Source organism: Ambystoma mexicanum, chromosome 9, assembly GCF_040938575.1.
Source record: "Ambystoma mexicanum isolate Mex_15411 chromosome 9, UKY_AmexF1_1, whole genome shotgun sequence".
In the NCBI taxonomy this organism is placed as follows: domain Eukaryota; kingdom Metazoa; phylum Chordata; class Amphibia; order Caudata; family Ambystomatidae; genus Ambystoma; species Ambystoma mexicanum.
The window spans coordinates 1,539,547,717-1,539,571,590 of record NC_090931.1 but is presented as its reverse complement, the minus strand read 5'-3'; the positions used below and the strand labels follow the sequence as shown (position 1 = coordinate 1,539,571,590).

Genomic DNA, 23,874 nt, shown 5'->3' with positions numbered 1-23,874 from the left:
ATTGAAATACAATTTCATACACAAAAATGAAACACTTAAAAACCAGGAAATAAATCAGTCTAAGTCAGAAAATAGGAACAAAAAGAGAGATGTCTCACTATCAAAGTTCCATTTTGACAGATAAATGTGAGGTTAGTACTTCAACGTGAGTCATTACAAGTGCCTATCAATCATGGACTTGTTTAAACATTGCTTTTCTTGTCATTAGCATGTTTCAAATGCTTTTGAAACACAGATGTCGTGTCGACCATTTGATGTGTTTCTGGGTCCAACTATTACACAAACACGTGTATGGATGGATCTGGTTAGCGTGTCTTATTGGACCTGTCTTCAGGACACTTCCTGTTTCTCCTTTTGTTCACCATATAAATTGATGAGACTTTCAATTTTCATGGCACTTCAAAACCCAAACATACAAATATAATGTCAGTTGTTTCAAAAGTGCCCTGTTTTTCTCACTAAGTTTTTAGTGTGGAATACCACCTAACTGACCTTGAATTTCTTTCCAGCATGTGAGGAGCCACATCATTTTTGGTGTTTGCAGTTAGTCTTGGATTTCTTTCCCAACTGAAAAAAGGACATACCCTCCCTTTGCCACCTCTCACATCCGCTCTGTCTGCCTACTTTCCCCTCGCCACTGGAACCCACTGCCCAAAACAATCAAAGGCAGACCAACTGTGAATCTGATCAAGGCTCTGTTTAAACATCACTTACTACCCCTGCCCTCTCCCCATCTTCCATACCTGCCTCCAGTGATGCTTAATAATGTAATTTTGTATATCTAATGGATATAAGTCCTTGTATTACTATAGGCTTTATAATAGTACCTATCACGCGGATGCTCCAAACGTGCGCATCTAAACAACAGATCTTCAATGGCTTCTACACTATCATAACCACAGAACCTACAGAAATGCTCATTCAGTGGAACCTGCAACTTGGCACCCTCTATACAACATGTTATCTTGAAGTACTGTGGCACTGTGTGCCTAGTGGGGAAAGCATCACTATATCTGGGTAGTTTATCTCATCTCAACATAGATTGGATAAAATTACCACAGTTTTATTTGTTGCAGAATTTATCATACCAGTCTCCCTGTCAGTTTCTTAATAAGCTTATGACTGATCTCTTTAAAAAAATGTACTAGAAGCTTTAGCAGTGTGAAACTCCAACTGTGACTGCCAGGTTCAACACAACTCACTTAAACAACCATTTCTTTCTCTCTCTTGCATCTTTGGAAAAGTATGAAATAGTTGAACTGTAGTCGTATTATTATCCAGCTCCCTGGCCAGTGCAGTGAGCAGGTGCCTTTCAACATCCAGGCACTGGATCCTGCACTTGCAGCATATACTCTACGTGGATCTGAATCCACTGTAAAGATGGCCGCTGCCGCCGCCACCACGGGCTCAAATACTACCTTTTGGAGCATCGAGGCATCACAAGACAACATCCAGCCAGCTGATAGGCTGCCACCCACAACTAATTGCCCTCCCACCTTGCAAGTGACCAACTTGGTGCTACCCCCTGTTAATTCAGTCACCCGTGATCACCCTGGGCACATATGAGCTCCAAGCTTTCGTTCGGCTATTAATGCCCCTTTGCCGAAACCTACTTACTTCCTACCCCTCCTTCCGATACCAGCGGCACACCCCTGCATCTGCTCCCCCACCACTAACATACCCAGGCGGCCAGCCGCCACACCCTACCTTCCCTTCACAGGCATTGCCAGCCCCCAGGAGGAAAATAACGCTGCCTGCTCCACTGCCCCTCCTCTTGATTACCACGCAATGAGCACAACCGTTGCACCATGTCAGCATCTGCTATGCCTCCCTTATGAGCCCGGGCTCCATGCTCACCCCCTCAACAACAGCAATCTCCAGGAACTGTGCTACATGCTGGAACTCCACAGATCTCCCACAGCTCTCTTTCACCTACTGCAACCGAACACTATCCTGTTACAACCCGGCCCCACCCTCCACATCTCGCGTACCACCAATCCTAATGCATCAGTGTTCTTAATTTACCAAAATGCTGTCTGCACATCCCCCTTGCCTGCCTCCTCGGTCTTGCAACTCCCTAATAATTGTATATCTAGCCAACCAGGTCGCCCTTATAAGCATAATGACTACCACTGCTGCAATACCAATGCTAATACTGTTTGTATGTTCAAGTCTACTACATATCCTATGTTTAATGCAACTGTTGTTGTCTTCCGCTATACCACTGTTGACCAATGTACTATTGAACACGTTTCTTCTCGACATATTCCTCATGCCAGTCAATCTTCCAAACATACTGTGTTTGCCACAACACCTGTTCCCCCTGCCCATCCTCCCACTAAACTGGCGACCGCAACCCCGCCCCAGCGTCACAGCCCCACGGCCATTACACTATCCCCCCAACCCCTGCACCCTTCCCTTGGCTGCCTACCCTATCCTGGATTGGTTATCCAATGCCACACAGTAGCCAAAGGATCTCCTCCAAACAGTCTGCATCACCCACCAAACCCAGACCCCACACTCCCACACAACAAGCACTTCGTACCTTGCCTGGGCCCAGCCCGGCTACACAGATTATGCTCCATATCACAGAGCCCCCACTCCCACTCCCATCCAGAGACCAAACTCTTAGCTACCTCCATTGCCCCCAGAGGAGCATCTGGCACCCTGCCTAGGCTCAGCCCCTCTACACAGACTCTGCTCCAGACTGCAGAGCCCCCCCCTACTTCCAAGAGACCAAACACAACTGCCCTGAGAATCCCAACCCCCACGTTACACCCTCTCCTCCCATTGCAACTACCACCATAACTCTCATTCCCAACACACCCTACCCCCATTTCACCGAAATCCCTTGCCTGCGCACTGGCCAATGCTCACTTCATCTGCTCTCACACTTCTGACATCCATTACCTCCTACTAGCCAACAACTTGGTTCTACTAGCCATATCTGAAACTTGGCTACATGAAGCAGCAGGACTCCTCCTATCACTTGCTCTAGCCACCGGCTACTTCATCCTACATGTTGACCGACAAGACGGCCTATGAGGAGGAGTTTCAATCATCTTCAAATCTACCCTGCCCATCAGAGCCTCCCCCCTCCAGAGTCTCCCAGGTTACGAATGCCTACTGGGCAAGATGGAATCTTCCCTCAAACTACCATCAATATTCTACTCTTCTACCACCAACCCTCCCACACTGGCGCTCCTGACACCGACATCCCCCTACTCAGTGCCCCCCTCCTCAAGCCGAATACCAAAATCATATGCCTAGGAGATTTCAATTTAGGCTTCAAAGGCCCCACTTACCAAAAGGCCACCACTCTCACAGCAACCCTCGAAGAGATGAACTTCACCCAATTGGTCCTCACACCCATGAAAAAGGAAGAATCCTTAACTGGATACTCTCCTGCAACACACTCCTCCAAGCTACATCCATTGACCCCCTTCCCTGGTCAGATCACTCACTGATCTGCTTCACAGTTACCACCTCCACCAAAACCACACCCACAATTGGGGACCCCCGTATCACTGACAGACACACCAACAAACTCGCAGCCGAGCAAGTAGCCCCTTCTATTCTAGCCTCCCTTTAATCAGCAACAGACAACGCCAAACCCGCAGTCATCAGAGCAGCGTACACCACCGCACTGCTCACTGCATTCGACGAACATGCTCCCCCTCAATCTACACCCCGCAAAAAAATAAACCCCCAGAACTGGTACACTGACGAACTAGCCTCCCTCCGCAAACAAAAACACACTCTTGAACATCTTTGGAGAAAGAAAACCCACCTAAATCAACAAAACTGCCTTCCATTGCTCAGCCGGCACCTACAAAACAACCATCACTGCCACCAAAGCCAATATCTACAACACTAGAATCACTGAAGCAAGCTCCAACGTAAAAGAGCTTTTCAAAAACCTTAGAGAGCTCGAAACCCAGACTGCCGCAACCGATAATTCCCCCAAAAACAAAGTATGGTGTTTGCTCATCCAATCAGCCCTTGACACCAAAACACAGAATCTAAGGGACAAAGCCATCCTCAAAAAGTCCCACCTATCACCCGCACCACTCGTCCCCTGGGAAAGCACCGCCCATACCGCCAACAACTCTCTGCAGTTCCAGTTCTCTGCTGTCACTCCATCTGAAGTCTTCACCACCATCCAGCATCTGAAAGCCTTTAACTGTTCTGGAGACATGCCCAACTCACATTGTTAAAATGTGTGCAGAACTCCTGGCTACGACCATAGACAGCTTCATTAACGCATCATTCAAATCCAATTCAATTCCCAATTCCATCAAAGAAGCCTGGGTCACGCCACTTCTGATGAAACCCACCCTAGACCCCACCATCGCCACTAACTACCACCCGATCAGTACAGTACCATATCTCCTCAAAACTATGGGCCGCACAGCTTACTCGCAACTCTAACTATACCTTGAAAACCATAACCTATTAGGCACCCGCCAATCAGGCTTCAGACCCAGACACACCAACGAATCTGCCCTCCTTGATCTAAAGATCCAGCTTGACCACATCAGAGACGACGGGAGCTTGCCATCCTCCTCTTATTACACCTCTCAGCAGGCTTTGATTTGGTGGATCATGCAATCCTCTACCAACACCTCACCATAACCTTCATCCTCTACCTGAAGCAACCTTATGGATCAAATCCTTCCTATCTGCCAGATCCACTAGGGTCATTGTGGGCTCCAAAGCAGCTGACCCTATCCCTGTCTCCCACGGCATCACCCAAGGCTCCTGCCTGTCCCCCACCTAGTATAATATGTACACCAAATCTCTCTGACCATATGGATAGCTTCAACATACCGTACACCAACTTTGCCGATGGTACGCAGGTCATTCTCGAAATGACTGGCAACCATGAGTTTGACTCTACCAACATTAACCGTATCTTCAACATCATCCAGGCATGGATGGCCACCCACCATCTTTGCCTGAGTGACGATAACACAGAGCTCCTTATCGTGGGCTCTCTGCACCACCTCAAACACCTCAGTCCTGCTTTCACCTCCTTCTGCATCGATGGAAACATTATCCCAGTATCTGTCCATGTCAAAACGTTAGGTGTTTACCTTCATGCAGAAACATGCTAAAGCAATCACCTCCTCTGCTGCTTACTCCACTAAACTTTAACTGCCTCACTCTAGCTAAGGTCATCATAGGTAGTAAACTGGATTAGTGCAACGCCATCCTAGCAGGTACTTCAAACAAAAACCTTAACAAACTCCAAATGTTACAAAATAATGCAATCAGAGCAGTCTGGGGCCTGAAACGCTCCTATCATATCTCACAAATCTGACGGGAGGTACACTGGCTTCCAATCAACGCATGTATCGAATTCAAATTCCTTACCATCACCTACCACTGTTTACACAACACCACCCCCTACCTCACTAACCTCATCTCAAAGAAGCGCACCACTCGGAATGTCCGCTCCTCCTCATCGGCCTTGTTCACAGCCATAAAGAGAGCTGGGGCCTCTTGCTTCACCACCATCAGACACGCCCTCTGGAATGCCCTCCCCCAGCATATCCAAGATGAAAGAAAGTAAAAACAACCCTGTTTTACAAATATGTGTAACACATGCCAGAACTGTAACATGCCTGTCTTGAAATGTCTACTTAGTACCGTTTTCTTAGCGCTGTGATACCTTCGGGTCTTGGGTGCTGCTTATATATGCAATAAATAAATAAATGAGCATCACATAACACATTAATCTTTTATAAACTACTTCAACGGGTATAACCATAAGGTCAAATTCCAAACGAATCAAACCAAAAGGATAATGATTAAGGGAGTCTTAACAATGGCTATAAGACTTTTCCTTCCAAGACTTCCAATGGCTGAAGTACTTTCTGGCCCACACTTCCGCACCATAGAGCCTGCCTGGCAAATGTTATGTAATAGTACAATCGTCTTAAGAGAGTAGGTTTCCGGCTTCCCAATAAACATACATATGGCTTGGGTTTGCTGCATAGTCTTTGTCTGTACACTTTCCCAAAGCTTAGCCCAATTGAGCTTAACATCTCCCAGCACCCCTAGGTACTTGTAAAATACTACTTGCTCTATTGGTTTTTAAAATGTCCTTATAAACGTTTGTAATGGTTTACAATTTGGCGCAAAAATCATCGTTTTGGTCTTACTAATATTTATATTTAAACCATTCTCTAGGGCGTACTGACCTGGTGTGTTAAGTTGGGTTTGCAATCATTTGGGGTAGGAACCAATCAGCATATCCCAGCCAACTGACTTTTAAACCTCCATATTTAAATGGACATGCCGGCGGAGTTCGGAAAGCCTCATTAAGGTCAACCAAATCGAGAGTGAAATGGTCGGGCCAGTATACATCCCTGCTTCACACCTCTGTTGGTTGATAACCATTTTGTAACTCGTCCCCGCCCATTCAGACACATTTCTCAACTTGGTGTCAGAACACAACTGCATAATCATTGAAAACAGGCCGGTAGGACTATTCCACGATACCAATTTCCGCCTGTCGATTTCTAATAATGGTATGAAAAGTGGCGCTGAAGTCAATGAAAGTGCAATAAACCAGCAATTTGTGGTTTTCCCCCAAGAATGTTCAACCAAGGCCACCAAGGTGATCAGATTAAGTATCGTGGTAGTTTGCTTCCGAAACCCCGTTTGATTGTGGGGCAAGATGTTATCATCAATCCAATGCCTCAATTCATCTAGTTATACCCTAGCGAAGTATGGCCAATATAGCTAACATCGCAAGCAGGCGATAGTTGCCAGTGCTCTTCCAATGCCTCAATTCATCTAGTAATACCCTAGCGAAGTTTGGCCAATATAGCTAACATCGCAAGCAGGCGATAGTTGCCAGGGCTCTTCCAATGCCTCAATTCATCTAGTAATACCCTAGCGAAGTTTGGCCAATATAGCTAACATCGCAAGCAGGCGATAGTTTCCAGGGCTCTTCCAATGCCTCAATTCATCTAGTAATACCCTAGCTAACAGTGTGGCTGGTATAGCTAACATCGCAAGCAGGCAATAGTTTCCAGGGCTCTTCCAATGTCTCAATTCATCTAGTAATACGCTAGCTAATAGTGTGGCCGGTATAGCTAACATGGCAAGCAGGCGATAGTTTCCAGGGCTCTTCCAATGCCTCAATTCATCTAGTAATACCCTAGCTAACAGTGTGGCCGGTATATCTAACATGGCAAGCAGGCGATAGTTTCCAGGGCTCTTCCAATGCCTCAATTCATCTAGTAATACCCTAGCTAACAGTGTGGCTGGTATAGCTAACATCGCAAGCAGGCAATAGTTTCCAGGGCTCTTCCAATGCCTCAATTCATCTAGTAATACCCTAGCTAACAGTGTGGCCGGTATATCTAACATGGCAAGCAGGCAATAGTTTCCAGGGCTCTTCAAATGCCTCAATTCATCTAGTAATAGCCTAGCTAACAGCGTGGCCGGAATATCTAACATGGCAAGCTGGCGATAGTTTTCAGGGCTCTTCCAGCAGCCCTTTTTATAAACCGGCAGGATACTAGTATCCTTCCATGATGAAGGCACAACCACAGTTTTACCAATATAGTCAAACAATAAAACAATTCAAACAGTAATTCTGTCACTCACCTTTGTCCGTTCCTGCTGCCATGCTCCTGAGGTCCCTCCGACTCCAACCTCTGCCAGAATCGGACCAGCTTTCGGCCGCTACTGCAACGGCTCCGGGTGAGGCCTCCTTCTGCTCCGCCATCTACCCGGCTCTCGCAGTGATCCTGTCCCGCGCTGTGGTCGGCTGGGACAGTGCTCTGCGCTGTCTGCCTCTGGGAGTCACCAGCACGAGCCTGCTGCAGAGTCGACCACCCCGAGTCTCATCTGACTCACGACCGCCCGGACCCCTCCTGACATCTCTGGGGTCCCGTCTGGATTATGTCTGTCCGCCGCCATCTTGGTTCCCTCTGTCCCTGGCGGTCCATTTCATCTGCGTGGGATCCCTGCTGCAGTGTATACCATCGGCAGACCTCGGGTCCCGTTTGGACTGGGACTCGTTGACATCGATCGGGCTCCTCCACCACTCTGTTGGCCTCCACGGACCCCTCCTGACATCTCCGGGGTCCCGCCTGGGCTGTGACTGTCCGCCGCCTGGATCCCTCCCGTGGTTCACGGGCCGCCTCCATTGCGGACCTCGGGTCCCGTCTGGATTGGGACTCGCTGACATCTGACGGGTTCCTCCAGCACTCTGCTAGCCTCCACAGACCCGTGGGTGATTCTACGGCTTTCTCCTGCTGGCTCCTCGCTGGTCCCTCCGAATTTGTTCTGCTCCCTCCCGCCGGCTGCTTTCTGTTTCATCCAGCACTCTGTGGACCGTTGGGTGGTTGTGCTGATTGACTGGTCCATCCAGCACTCTGTGGACCTTTGGTGGACTATTCTGCTTCCTCCCGCCGGCGCTGACTGGTCCCTCCGGCGCTCTGTGATCCTGTGGAGATTTGTGCTGCTCCCTCCTGCCGGCGGCTGCCTCTCTCGTCCGGCGCTCTGCGGACCTGTGGGTGGTTGTGCTGCTTCCCCCGCCGGCACTTGGCTGGTTCCTCCAGCGCTTTTTGGACCTTTGGCGGACTGTCCTGCCTCCGCCCGCCGACGCCTGTCTGGTCCCTCTGGCGCTCTGTAGTCCTGTGGGATTTGTGCTGTTCCCTCCCGCTGGCAACTTTCTGTTTTCATCCAGCGCTCAGCAGACTTGTAAGTGATTGTACTGCTTCCCCCGCCAGCACTTGCCTTGTCCCTCCAGCACTCATTGGACCTATGTTGTCTGTCCTGCTTCCACCCGTCGATACCTGACTGGTCCCTCCGACACTCTGCGAACCAGTGGGGGACTGTGCTGCTCCCACCCGCTGGCACCTGCCTGATCCCTCTTGTGCTCCATTGACTTGTTGGGATTGTCCTGGCACCTGAACATCGCCTTGGCACCTATTTTGCCATGTGCCGCACCTACGTGAGGGTCTACCACCCTGGAATCAGCCGCCTTCAGTCACCCCCAGCTGACATCGCCCGCCTGAGTCTACCCGTCTCCTCCTCTGTCTTGCCGTAGGGCTGCACCTACGTAGGGGTCAAGGTCCCAACTACAACCTGTACTGTGTGTATACTACTGGTGCCTCCACACCACTTCTGCCTCACCTCCTTACATCTTTCCCTCTCAGTAGAAAGAGCAACTGGTCAAGATCTCAGTACCTGCCCACTCCCCCATTTACTACCCTAGTCCCTCATCTGTGGCCCCTACACTGCCCCTGATTCCTCTACCCAATCCCCGGTTCTGGCCCATCTCGATATTTCCACACTGCTTCCTATCCTCGCCTTAACTATTACCTACTGCTACGGCCCTCCTGACTTGCATTATTTTTGAGCCCTTGTTATGCAATACTCCAAATCTTCTCCTCGCCCTCCTTTCTCCCCTCCCCCCGCCTTCCTCCACTCTCACTTTCTCTTCTCCCTCCTTTTCCCTCCTCCTTATGCCCCATCCTCTCCCCTATCCCCCCATTACCCCTCCCGAACCTCACCTTCTCTCACTCACTGCCCTAATCTTCTTTACTCCCCTCCCGCCCACCATTCCTGTCACATGATCATGGCACTCTGGAACGCCAGATCCATCTGCAATAAAACCGCAGCAACTCTTGACTTATTCTTTCGCCTCAACCTCACTTTCTTTGCTTAACTGAAACCTGGATCCCCCCCATAAAACTTCTGTCCCACCTCCTCCTCCTCCTTCTCCTCCTTCTCTCATACCCCTCGTGCTACCAGCCGTGGTGGAGGTGTTGGCCTCCTCTACCACCCTAAGTTTATCTCCTCTCCCACCTCTCCAGCCCTCCCTTCCTTCCCTTCCTTTGAATTCCTTTACAAATCCTTTTCCTCTCCCCACCCTATTTCTCTCCTGATTATCGATCGACCCCCAGGCCCACTTTCTTCCTTCTATGAAGACCTGGATCACCTCCTCTCGCTAATTTCTCCCTCCCCCTCTCCTCTGTCAGTACTTGGTGACTTTAATCTTCATCTCCCCACCCCCCCTCAATCCTCTCCCCTCCCCTCTATCCTTGATTCCTACCTCCTTTCCCATCTCCCCTCCTCCCCCACACACTCCTCCGGCTCCACCCTTGACCTTATCTTTAATTCTTCCTACCCTTCTTCACCTGTCTTTACCCTTCCTGTCTATCTCTCTGACCATGCACTACTCTCATTTTCCCTTTCTCCTCTCCCTCACCTGAGCCTTCCGCTCCAGTCTACTCACGACGCGACTTCCACAACTTTGACCCCTCTCTCTTCGCCGACACCTGCACTTCTCTTCTCCCACCTATCCATAACTACTCCTTATTATCAGCGAATGATGCTCTTTCCTCCCTTTCATCTGCTATTTCATCCTCCCTTGATTATCTCTCTCCTCTTTCGTCCTTCCGCCCAACCCGGATACCCTCTCAACCTTGGCTCACCCCTCACCTCCTATCTATGAGACGCCTTCCCAGACGTCTCGAGAGACTCTGGCTCAAAACCCCCTCGCTATCTAACCAAACCTCTTACTTCTCTTATCACTCCATCTACGACTCTTGTCTGGCCTCAGCTAAATCCTCTTATTTCTCTAACCTACTCCAATCTCAAGCAACTCACCCTCGCCGCATCTTCCAAACTCTCTCTCGACTCCACTCTCCCCCCACTCCTGATCCCTCCTTTAATTCCTCACTCTCTCCTTCTGACTTTGCTAACTTCTTCTCTTCTAAGATTGTCTCCCTTCGGCAAAAAATTCTCACCTCCACCTCTGACTTCCCTGCTTCTTCACCCCCTCCCCCTTCATGTATGTCCTCCTTCTCACCTGTCTCCCCCTCTGAAGTCTCCACCCTCCTATCCAAAGCCCATCCCACGTCTGCCCCTACTGACTCTCTCCCTTCCCTTCTCATCCCTAAGATTTACCCTCTTCTTTTCCCCTACCTCACCTCCTTCTTCAACATTTGTCTCTCCTCCGCTACCTTTTCCTCTGCCTTTAAACATGCCACGGTCATCCCCATACTAAAGAAACCTTCTGCTGACCCAGGCCTCACCTCGAATTGCAGACCTATCTCTCTTCATCCTTTCCTTTCCAAGCTTCTCGAACGCCTTGCATACTCTCAACTGTCATCCTTCACCACTAATTTCTCTATCCTACCACCCTCCCAATCAGGCTTTCGTCCTAAACACTCCACGGAAACTGCTCTCACCTCTATTCTGAACTCCCTTCTTACTGCCCGTCATGCTAAACAATCCTCTATCCTTATTCTTCTTGATCTCTCTGCAGCCTTTGACACTGTTGATCACCCCCTCCTACTTCACACTCTCTCCTCCTTTGGCTTCAAAGGCTACGTCCTCAACTAGTTATCCTCTTACCTCTCCTCCCGCTCCTTTACAGTCTCCTGGGGTGGTCGGTCCTCTCCTAACTACCCTCTTGAGTATGGCGTACCCCAAGGCTCTGTTCTTGGCCCTTTTCTCTTCTCTCTATACACCTCCCTCATTGCCCCTGTAATCTCCTCGTTTGGCATCTCTCACCACTTCTATGCAGACGACACTCAACTCTTCCTCTCCTTCTCAACTGACCTCCACCTACAGCTCTCTTCCTGCCTCACTGCCATCAGGAACTGGATGTCTTCCCGATTTCTCTCTCTTAACACCGACAAAACAGAAGTCTTATTTTTTCCCTCTAACTCTCTTCCCCCTTCCTCTCCTCCCCCTTTCATTCACTTCCCTCCCTCCAATCTCCCTATCTCTTCTCAGGCTCGCAACCTAGGCGTTCTCTTCGACTCCTCTCTTTCCTTCTCCCAACACATCTCCCTCACTTCTCGCTCCTGCCGCTTCCACCTCTTTAATATTCGCAAATCCGCCCCTCTCTCACTTTCCACGCTACTAAACTCTTAATCTCCTCCCTTATCTTCTCCCACCTCTTCTACTGCTCTTCCTTACTCTTTGGACTCCCTAATTCTCACCTTGCCCCTCTTAAATCTATGTACCACTCTGCTGCACGCACCCTTTGTCTCCTTACCTCCCGTGACTCCATCTCTTCCTCTCTCTCCTACCTTGGCTGGCTTCCTTTTCACTCACAACTTGAATTTCAATTTCTCTGTCTTGTCTTCAAATCTCTTCATGGTCTTGCCCCCCCCTATCTCTCCTCCCTTCTCTCCTTCTACTCTCCCTCCCGTTCCCTCCAATCAGCTGGCCATTTTCTTCTCACTTCACCTCCTCCTCCCTGTGCCTCCTCCCGTTTTCGCTCCTTCCAGCTCTTAGCTCCTTTACACTGGAATTCCCTTCCTCTTGCCATCCATTCTTCATCTTGGCATCCGTTCTTCCCCCACCTTCCCTTCATTCCGCATTTCCCTGAAATCTCTTCTTCTCCATCCTCCTCCTTGAATCCCCTACCCCTTCTACTTCCCCCTTCTTCTCTCTTTCCCTGACTCTCTCCCTCCCCTCCTCTACCCCCCTTTTCCTCCCTTTCCCCCTCTTGCCCTCCTCCTCCTTCACTCCACCCCCAACCTGTCCCTTCTCCCTTTCCCCCCTCCCCTTTCAGCTAATTGCTCTTTCCATTGTTTTGTTGTTTGATTGATTCATATTGTTATGCTTCCACAGTTTATCGTTCATGTTTTTATGTATTATGTTGTTCCTTGTACAGCGCTTTGGCGTAAGGCGCTTTATAAATCAATAAAATACAAATACAAAATACATCCACAGGGTTCTGTTTAATGAAAGAGTTGTAGGTCCATCTGGGCCACCCACCCATGATTAATTCAAATGTACTGTTAGCTTTACTATGCCCCCTACACTTTTCTTGCAAGTCCAATTTTCCACTGGATGTAAAGTATATACATCTTCTTGACTAGCAGCACCAAATGCATTCTCAATAAACGTCCTCGAATCTCCATCAGGCACACTATTGAATGGCAAAGCCCTCACTTTAGAGCCATTAATTACTGGCCATATTCGCCTTATATTCTGTCTAGCATAAAACTCCAACTGATTCAGTTTTTCATTTTCTCGCTCATTAAAATATGTTCTTAGCTCTCAACGATAATCTTTTTTCACCCTTATTATCTCCTGGGTTATCCACACATAACCCAGTAGGTCATGGGAGGCTTGCAGTATGCTTTTAATAGCATGCCACAATTGTCTTTCGGCTCCTTGTACACTGCCGACGCAACTACCTTTCCTTTTTACCTCGACATGCCATCTCTCATCACAACTCTGTCATTTCTCCGCCCCAGGGTCCCCTAGTTTATGGTCTTTACCATGGATTGAAATGTTCCAATTAGTGCTAGCTCATCACTAGGAGCACTACACACCAGATTCACAATCGAGAGCATCAGTGCTTTTTCAGTCACAGGACTTGCTTTTTATAGACTACCTGGATCCCAACATATTCGATTATTTCCGCTGGTGGTGTCAATATCAACGCTCTTGTCATTACATTCCCTGTCGGACACAACATTCCTCAGTGCACATGGTAGGTAGTCACTCTCCTCTCTACTTAATATTGCCATATCTTTTACTAAGGCCAGGATAGCTGGATTGACAAATATATAATCAATTGGATTAATTCCTGGGCTGGGCGAGAAGTGCACTTGGGTGTATTTTCAGGGTGGTTTGTGGGAATGGTTTGGATTTCCAGTATTTTCACCAACAATTGTACTAATAAACACACTCCTCTGCATACATCTCCCAAACTCTAGACTTAACGCAACCAGACCTCTACAGCACCACACTCTGCACATACTTCACAACAACAACAAAACAATGATTGGTCCCATATTATGAACTCGCTACATCAACACAATCCAACAAAACTTCCCCCTTGCTGAACTTCCCCGATAAGACTTCCATCGTGGAACCCATGTGGATTCACTAATTTAAGCACAAATCTGATACTTAGTACCCAAGCAGACTTAATTTGTATTCAGGAATCTCTGATGTTCCGTTGCTTGATGGGTTTTACGGTTGTACATGAGAGAGCGAGGAAAGGCACAAAGGGTCATCCATATGGAGGCTTAATCTGTGCTTGGCATGTTTCCTCAAATACCAATATTGTGGACATACAAGTTGCCCGTGCAGACATTTTGGGTTGTAAATCAACATGGTCTGATCTTGTGTTGCATGAAATTCGAACATTAATTCTTTTAAATGTCTATTTTAACCCACAAACAGTTGTTTTAACTGATTTTCTTGCAATAATTGCCAATGCCTTCGAAGAATACGCTTTTCTGTCTAACGTTTGTTTTATTGTATTGGGTGATTTTAACTCACTGTTTAGATGCAAGATGGTACGACTTGGGTTTCCTTAGATGTTTTTCCCAACCTGCTAGACTTCGAGGACAACAGATCAGAGAATGTTTTGAGGTTTTGATGTAGTTCCCCTCAATGGTAATTCTGGGATGGACATCCTGCCCAGTTATACTTGGGCAAGTGGTCGGCTTAGATCTACCCTTGATTTTGTATTTGTATCCTCTTCTTTCCTTTCTCGTTGATAGTTTTTGTGGTGAGCCTGATGTAGCCAGTGACCATGCTCGGCTTACTCTTAGCTTTGGGGCCATTGGCAGATCAGGGCGGGTCCTGCTGTCTGATACTTTAACGATTAATCCACAGAACCATGCAGTCAGGTGGGTTCGTAAATATGCCCTTAGATTTAATGCCTCTGTTGAACAGGACTTGGCACAGAACTTTTTTGCTGATATGTGCCCTCAATAATTTTCTCATTCTCTTCTGTCCAAATTAATCGGGCTGATAAAAGCTTTGAAGCTCTCTACTGGTAGTTGCCGAGAGTCTTTAGACACAGGTTTATTATAGGAGGTGCGGGATAAAAAGAGAGAGGGCTGTGTGGTAACATTAGGGCAATTATTAGAACATGTATCAATGTTATGTTATGTTCATTTATAGAGTGTGCGTTCACCCAAAGGAATCTTGGCGCTGGGAAGAGGAAAGAGCTACAAGCATGAGGGCACGGAGAGGCTTAGGGAAACATCAGAGTAATAAAAGATATGTCTTAAGAGCCTTCAGAAAGGCAAAGTGATTAGACAGTGACTTCAGGGTCAGTGGGTTCCATGTGATAAAATCGCGGCAAAAATTGCTGTGGTTACAAAATATTGTGGTAAAAATGCTGTGGTTTTTGCGCCGCAATCCATGTAAAGGATGTGGGGAACACCCCCACAACCCCTGCTCCCCTTAAATGGTATAATGGGGCACAACTTTACCGGGTTAAACCATGGCATTTTTGCCACGATTTTATCACTGCATACTGGTCAGTGGAAGACTTTTCCACAGTTGAGTCGCTGCAACAGAGAAAGCACGTACTCCCAGTCACGCACGACGAAATTTGGGCACCATGAGCAGACCAGCTGAAGCTGAGCGCAGCGAGCGGTTAGGAACGTACCGCTCAAATTTAACACAAAGATGCTCGGCACCTTGGCCATGCAGAGCCCTGTGGACAATGCACAGCGCCTTCAATTGAACTCGCTGTGCCACCGGGAGACAATGGAGAGAACGAAGTACAGGGGATATGTGGGACCCATAAGGAGTACACGTAGCCAGCCTGGCTGCCAGATTCTGGAGGCGCTGTAATCTGCCAATCAGCCCTTTAGGCTGCGCGAGGTACAAAGAATTACAGTAGTACAACCTGCTAAGAATCATTGCTGCTACTACAGGTGGACGCAGCAGGGGAGGGATCAAGTGGAGCACTTTCCTGAGAATTTTCAACTGGAAATGCCCCTGCTGACATACCAGGGAGACTTGGGGCGCCAGAAACAAGTTGGCTAACACCAAGAATTTTTACCTGAGTGGACGGAGCCTGGAGTGGTCCCAGGGATGAGGGCCAGAAGGAAGAAATCCATAGTGAGGGATTGGGGTGGGAACCCACCACCAGCACCTCGGTTTTATCCCCATTCAGTTTCAGCCAGTTTTGCCCCATCCATTGTCCTACGGCGGTCAGGCACTCATGCAGGCGAGCCGACACCTCAGCCTGATCTAGATCTAAGCGGATCAGAAGCTGGGTGTCGTCCGCACACGAATACCACCTGATCCCATAAGAGCGGACGAGGAAAATCAGCAGAAAGATGTAGATGTTAAAAAGAATTGGGGACAAAGCAGAAGCCTGAGGTACACAACAGCAGAGATGTGAAGATTTAACGTTCAACGTAAGATTGCAAGATGTAAACGTACAAAAATTGGATAAAGGGGACACTGTGCGCTTTCACCACAGTTAGATGCTGAAGCGGAATTCTTTGACATCCTCTCAGTCAGCTCACTTTTGGAGCTTAAGTCGAGGGGGGGCTCAGCAAGTCTCGTTGCAGCATCATTCTATCTCTGGTCCTAATTGGGTGGGTTTTTTTTTACTGAACTTTATGCCTTAGACGGGTCTCGAGAGGGAGCGGGGGGGGGGCCATTGGGAAATGTCTTAACCATTGGGGACCTGGGCTATGGGCCTTGTTGGATATCGACGCAGAGGGTATCCTCTTGGCCATTAAAAAAAAGTCATTGAATGCTCCTGGCCTCGATGGAACTAGTAATCTAACTCTTAAATCTGAACCCCTACTATAGGCAGCTTTCTTGCTCTAGTTGTATAGCAACATGGTACAACGGCATGTATGCCCTGTGACGTGACAAGAAGCCACAATTGTTGTTATTTATAAAAAGGGGGATAGGAATAATCCAAGCAATTACCGTCCAATTTCTCTCCTGGACTCTTCATATAAAATCTTTCAAGGGGTTTTACTGCGTGCATTGGAGAAATGGGCGAGTTTTGCAAACATGCTGGACTGTGACCAGTGGATTTCCGTAACGGCACTAACACAGCCCTTAATGGGTTAATTCTTCAATTGTTAAAATAAAAATCAGGCATTCCACACTAAACACACCATCAATCTTGCCTCTCTTGATATTAAAAAAGCCTTCGGGCCTCATCACGACTTTGGAGGAGCCATGCCATTAATAATGGGAGAAGGTCCGGGCCCAGGTTCCCTGAATGGGGAAATACGGGGCCATTCCGAGTATGGAGGGCCCGGTATTTCCTCCTTCAGGGAACCCGGGCACGGTCCTTCTCCCATTCCCATTTGAGCCTCCATAGGGCTCAATGGGAATGGGGAGGGAGCTAACAACGGGCCCATTACAAATGGACCCGTTGTTAGCTCCCTGGTCCCCTCGCGGGACTCGCTATGGACGTCTGGAAAAACCAGACGTCCAGAGCTGGTCCCGCGAGTGGACCTCGTAATAGTGCGGAGTGGATTTAACGGCGCCAGCACCATTACCGGCGCCGTTAAACCCATTCCGCACTAGTTATAATGAGGCTCTTTGACTGCGTTGATCACAACAAGTTATGGCAAATGCTTAGCATTTGGGGATACCCGGAGAACCTCATACTGATGTTGGAATGTTTACATCAGGATCTTAGGAAAAGGTCAGAATTGACAATCAGAGTGGTTATTCAGACTGGATCCCTGTGACATCGGAGTGGTTATTCAGACTGGATCCCTGTGGCATGTGGTTTAAGATAAGGATGTGTCCTTGCCCCTTTTCTTTTCAATTTGCATATTTTTGGAATTAGGGCTGCACTAGAAGGTTCAGGGGTAAATCCCCCAAGACTGGGCCATATTGTGATACAATACCTTTGTTATGCAGACGATCTAGTCTTAGTTGATTAGACCCCCATAGAACCCCAGAGGTCATTGCTGCAAGCCCATACATTTTTATGGAATTGGGTTTGGAAATCAGTGTCCCAAAATCAAGAATTCTTATTCTGAACCGTAAAAAAGTGTGTCTGGGAGAGTTAATTTTATATGGCACATACAGGGGGTTAGGCTAAAGGTTGACTCAGAGTTTAAATATCTGGAAGTTATGATTTGCTTCGAACGGTCTAAGCTGTTGGGAGTCAAATGTACTGAGATTGAACACGACCACAACAGTAAACCAAATGCGCATATTGGACAGGAAGTATGGGCGCTTCTCTTTGATTCCTGTCCTCAATCTATATAATCAAGTGATTGTCTCAAGATGGACTTATGGGGTCGAAGTTAAAGAGCCAAAAATAGACTGGGATAAAGAGGAGGCGTTCCTTTGGAAACGCATGTTGAGGCTCGCAGGTGGTACCCCGCTTGCTACAATAAGGCACATTCTCAAAGTTCAAAGATAGAATGGAAAAGAATTGAGCTCCTGCGCTCTGTACTGTTCCCCCTGCATGGCTCTTAACCATTTGCTTATAGAAGGAAAGTGTGTTGTTTTTGAGCAGTGGGGGAACTCTGTTTTCCTGCTTCTGGTTAGCAAACCGATTGAAGAGCTGGAGTTTAACCCAAATAAGGTAAAGAAGGTGCATTTAGAGGGAGATTGGATCATAAACAGGGTGAAGCCAGTGGGCTACAAGATATTCAAACATTTTATAATGGATATTAAACTGTATAGTGCGCTTTAGCGATGTTTGGTTAGATATCCCACACCTTTTCTTAGACAGTTTTGGTTACAAATTAAACTGAACCTCTGCTTAACTAACAATGTGATAGGGAGTTGTTCTGAGTTGCCACAAGCTGCCCGTGTATGCTGTTGTTGCAGGTTAGGAGTTCAAACTATGACACATCTGTTTGTTGACTGTCAAACTCTGTCGGAGAACCGTGACCGTTGCTACCTTGTTATTATGTGTGGTGTAATCAGAAGGCAGAAGGCGCATATATTGGTTGTAGTTGGCTTTGACACATATTAGAAACATACATATAGCAACACATGTATCAATGTTGCAGTTGCAGAGGTTATAGACAGGGCAGTATTATAGGCACAGTATTTAGATATTGTATTCGAAGTTAGGTTTTTCAGTGAGGGGTACGGAAAGAGCTGAAACAGGGGGAAGATGGAGTCAGAACGGTTCTATGGTCGAAGCAAGGTCAATGTATTAACATGGCAGAAGTGTTGCCATATTGGATTTTAGGGCCTTATACACGATGAACAGAACAGAACAGAAAGCAGGCCCCGATGTGGAGCTGCGGCTTCGTTTAGCTCAGTTCTAAAAAACAAAATCCCTCTCCCATGCCCCAGGAGAGAAGCAGAGGTCAGAGGCACCCACAGTTCACAGATAATCATTAATTATATCCAGCTGCAGGGCATGAACGTGGTGGTGACGGAATGTTAGGGTAGGGAGAAGCAGGAAGGGATGCACCCTTTGAAAGACAAATTCAGCAGAATAGGGCATAAGGATTTGTGATGCCAATGGACAAGGCAAACATTTAGAGCACTAATGCCCTCACCCACGATTAGTCATTCCATTTGAATTAAAAGCACACACATAACTAAAAACAAATAAATCCCTGAAATTCGGACTCAAGAGCGGTGTCCCAGACGTGTCATAACTTGGCACCTGGGTTTTGAAGGCGATAAGGAGGGAGCCGTGTTGGGAACGTTCTGTCATTTGGGACAGGAGCAGCACAGGTGATGCAAACACATTTAGTACAAGGTCAGGGAGGAAGCTTATGTGTGCTGTGGCTTCTGGTATAATGAGAAGGCCTCGTCAGTTTCCTTTAATCGTGCCTGGATCCGAGGGGTACACATCACATGACTGTCACGATTTATTAATTTGTCAATATGTTCGAACAACCAATCCCATACCTGGATTCAATAGGGACGATGTAGTAAAGGTGTTTAGGGGAATGGGTTTAGATAAGGTGTGGTCAATCTGTCCTGGGACTATAGGAGGATATCAGCATGTTCTATAGGTGGTAGCTAATGAGGGTGGAGGGATAATGCAACCTATGTATTCATATTTTGCGGTCTAGAGTTATATAAGGTGTAATGGGCCTCATTACGAGTCTGGCGTTAACCGAGGTGGTAACACCGCCTGGTTAACGCCGGACTCGTATTACCATTCCGCCTCCGTGATTCCCGGAATTACCGGGGCATTACAACCCCGGTTTTCCGGGAATCACTGAGGCGGAATGGTGTAAATCCCCATTCCCATTGAGTCCTATGGGACTCGATGGAAATGGGGATCATGGAAACACCGGCAGCATCTCGTAATGCTGCCGGTGTTTTCTCGTCTGCCTGCATGCGGGAGGTGTTAAACCCGCCAGGTCAGACCTGGCGGGAACATCACCTCCCGCCTGCAGGGGTCGGACTCAGGCGGTCCGGAAACAACGGTGGCGGCGGGTTTACCGCCACCGTTATTTCCAGACCGCCTGGGTCGCAATGAGGCCCAATGTCTTGGGAAGTGACGAGCTCTGTGGTGGTTCGGCTCTACGGGACCGTCTGAGACCTTTTTGCATGTAATAAACCTTGTTTTGCTTGCAAAGAAGTTCAGTGGTTATTTGGCCTTTTGGATTAATTTTACTGCGCAGGTTTTTGGGTTGACTTCCTCTTTACAGGTCCTTCCCAACTTAATCCAAACATATGAAACTAACCCGATTTTGGGTCTGTGCTGCTTCCTCCCACTTCCTCTTCACAGCGTGCAATAGGAACCAAAGCCAGGACTTCATCTTTCCTCAAAGAAATGATGAAGAACAAGTTATTAAGGTGTACAGAGTTTCAAAAGGTAAAGATTGGGAGCTTAAACCAATGACAAAGAGCACTTTCTACCAACACAGTCCTTCCCAAGCGATGGTCGACATATTAAAAAGCATGATTTGAGTGACTTTAACGTTACAAGTGTAAAGGCTGTGGGTTGAACCCTATGAAATACACAGCATTTGAACATTGGACTATGAATAAAAAAGCTTTAAAGTTCAAGAGCAGAACGCTCTTCAGAATTGGTTTGTTCGTTTGAGGTATGTCATCACTACTTTTGTGATATTGTACCTTCTGTTCCAGAGGCGCACTAGTTCTCGGGGGACGTTATCACAGGCATAATCTTTGGTAGCATCCACTCAAGGGATTGTATGACTTTGAAACACAATCTACAAAACCACCACAGTTGTCACGAGTGGCACATAAATCCCTCGGAGTCTTTGTGACAGTTCAAGGGTTTTTATTTTCATTGTGGGGCCTATGGCCGTCCCTCTCTCTCGCCTTGCCACGACCCTCCTCCCTAACACCGGCGTCCGTAACCCCAGGTAAGTGCTACGATATGTTGACCCCTACAGTTTAAAAGCCAACTTATTCTATGTGTGATGGCGTAAAGGCTGTTTGCCTTTTCTAACTAGACTCCCCCAGGACTTCCTAGCTCTCCCTACTTTGACTAGTTGTTAGTGTTCTATTGAGAGTGGGAAGGTGCCTTTCCGACGCCCGTTAGTAATTGGTTGCGCTCCGTCTCTCCTTCCCCTCTCCTCCGCAATCTTCACTCACCTTGCTCTTCACACTCTACTCTTCTCTCCCTCAGATATCACTTGCCCCTCCTGATACTTACCTCCATCCTTACCTGGCACTACTTACTCTCTCCTTCCTAATACCGTCTCCTCCACACTACTACTACTCCCTCCTACCTCCTCCACATTACTACTGTCTCGGGAGGATAGCTCAGGTGCAACTCACTTGTCTTGTAAGCAAGACCATGGGGAGCAACACAGGTTCGATCCCTGGGTCTGCACTTCTTTGAAACCTCTGGGTATTAAGCATGTTATAAATAACCCATTACAATTACTAATACTCCCTCCTCCAAACTACTACTCCCTCCTCCACACTACTACTATTACTACTACTCCCTCCTCCAGACCACTATTACTACTCCCTCCTCCACACTACTATTACTAGTATTCCCTCCCCCAAACTTCCACCACTACTACTCCCTCCTCCACACTACTATTACTAGTACTCCCTCCCCCAAACTTCCACCACTACTACTCCCTCCTTTTCACTACCATTACTACTCCCTCCCCCACACTATTACTCCCTCCTCCACACTACCACCACTAATATCCCTCCTTCTCACTACTACGCCCTCGTCCACAGTCCCACTACTAGTCCCTCCCCCACATTGCCCTCCACACTACTACCCCTCACACTACCACTGAACCTACACTGCTAAACATCAAACCCCCCTTCCTTTAACTCAGTATCTTTCACTTCACAACCACTCCATGTTCTAATCTCTAATCAGTTGCCACACAACCACACACACTCACATTGCAGAATCACTTCACTCCTAAGCCTGTACCTCACCTGCTCCGTGGAGCTCTTCCCTTCCACAATCCGCCACTCTTGCCCTCCCTCTTCCTGCTGGTCTCTGTCATCTTCCACCCCTGACCGTACCAGGAAAACAAAAAACAAAAAAACAGACTTCCTACTTCTTGTGCCCTGCTTAAATCACCCGCCCCTGTGAGCTTTGGATAACTTTCCCTGGCCAATCTCACTGTTCTTCCCCGCCTAGGGCATATGTGTGCAAGGAAAACTCGTAAGAAGGGGCTAAGCACCGCCAACCTTCTCTGCACGTGCTCGCTGGGCGCCAAAGATGCTGACTGAGGAAGTTAAATATTCCAGTTTGTGTTCCAGGTGTATCCCTGGGGTTTATTTCGGTACGTTTGTTGGTAAAGGACACTTTTCTCCTTCCCCTTTTTGTCCCTCGTGGTCTAGGGGACCTGTGGTTTGTGTGCGTTTGTGCTAGTAGGTTCTGAAGACCCTGGAACACTGAGCTTTGTGCTGCGTCCATGCGTGGCTGTAGTGGGAGCTGCTGCTGTCAGGTCTTTGCAGGGCTGTGGATTCTCTGTGCGGCTTTTCTCCTCTGCTGTCTTTTCAGGTCTCTGTTCTTCTGTTTGGCGTAGGGGTTGTTGATAATAGTTTTCTTGCTCACTCTCCACTTTTGACTTTCTGCACCAGGTTTTTAATCTCTGAAAATGAAAAGGGAAACTAGCGAGTGTCTAAGACATGAGGTGAGGATGGAGAGAAGGGTCTGCAAACAAACATGGTGGCACAATGGGGGTGAGGAAAGGAAATGGGGCCTCCCTGCTCTCACCATCCACCTCAGGGGTAGGATTGGCTCTGGATTCCTCCCGGTTAGGCTTTCCACCCCCGGCTGAGAGGGGGTCCCCATTACCTTTTTACAAGACCAGGTTACCCGCCCTTTCAAATAGTCCTTTCTATGATTACGCAGTAAAAGGGTTGCAGAAAAAAAAGTTATTGCTTGAAACATGAGGTTACAACCAAGGCCTTTAGCAGATATTTTCATGAAGTTAAACAGCACAAAATAATAAGTTAACATGATAAAAACTCTCCTGGCATAATTCTGAGGGGTGTACCATCCTCACATTGGGGCTCATTACGGGTCTGGTGGTAACCGTGCTGGTGCTATCAGCGGGTTGCCGCCGGACCTGTAAATATTTACCGGCGCCCGACTTCCCGGTGCCTCCAGAGCATTACAACCCCGACGGCCCAGAAAGTAAGGCACTGGTAAAATGTTGTTCCCCATTCCCATAGAGTGCAGTAGGACTCTATGGGGATGGGGACACAGAAGCACCGGCACCGTTGTTAACAGTGCTGGCGTTTCCGTGACTGGTCTGCCAACCGGGGCCGCTGTGCCCGGCAGGGTCAGACCTGTCGGGCACGGCAGCTTCAGCAGGCAGACCTGTAATATGCTTTGGGAATTGTAACGCAGAGGCTTGTGATGTATTTTGAGTTTGAATAGTACACATACTGCACCTTTGCATCCACCAGGGCTGAGACAGACCTCCTTTCTCTCCCTTCCTTCTGAGTCCGGAGGGTGGATCAAGTGCAGATTTTCCTGCATCTTCACAATTATGAACTCTTCGGGATTGGTCATCATGTCACCTGTGATATAAAGTAAATATCCATGATTCCCACCTTCAGAATATAAATATACTCCTGACTTTAGAGCCATGCACCATGTTAGGGAGAATTCTCTGTTTAGGCTGAATTTCCCTACCTAGTGAGTCCCCCAGCAGCTTTGCTGGATTTCTGGGGTTTCTTTTTTTCTCCTGCCAA

At 47.8% G+C, this 23,874-nt stretch overlaps 1 protein-coding gene across 1 annotated transcript in view; it reads right to left on the bottom strand.

The window, feature by feature from the left end:
- LOC138487577 (uncharacterized) overlaps positions 1–23,874 on the bottom strand; it is a 306,899-nt gene that overhangs the window by 246,457 nt on the left and 36,568 nt on the right. The window contains 1 exon segment of the mRNA XM_069614050.1: positions 23,572–23,700. Within this exon segment, the coding sequence (XP_069470151.1) occupies positions 23,572–23,700 (129 nt within the window).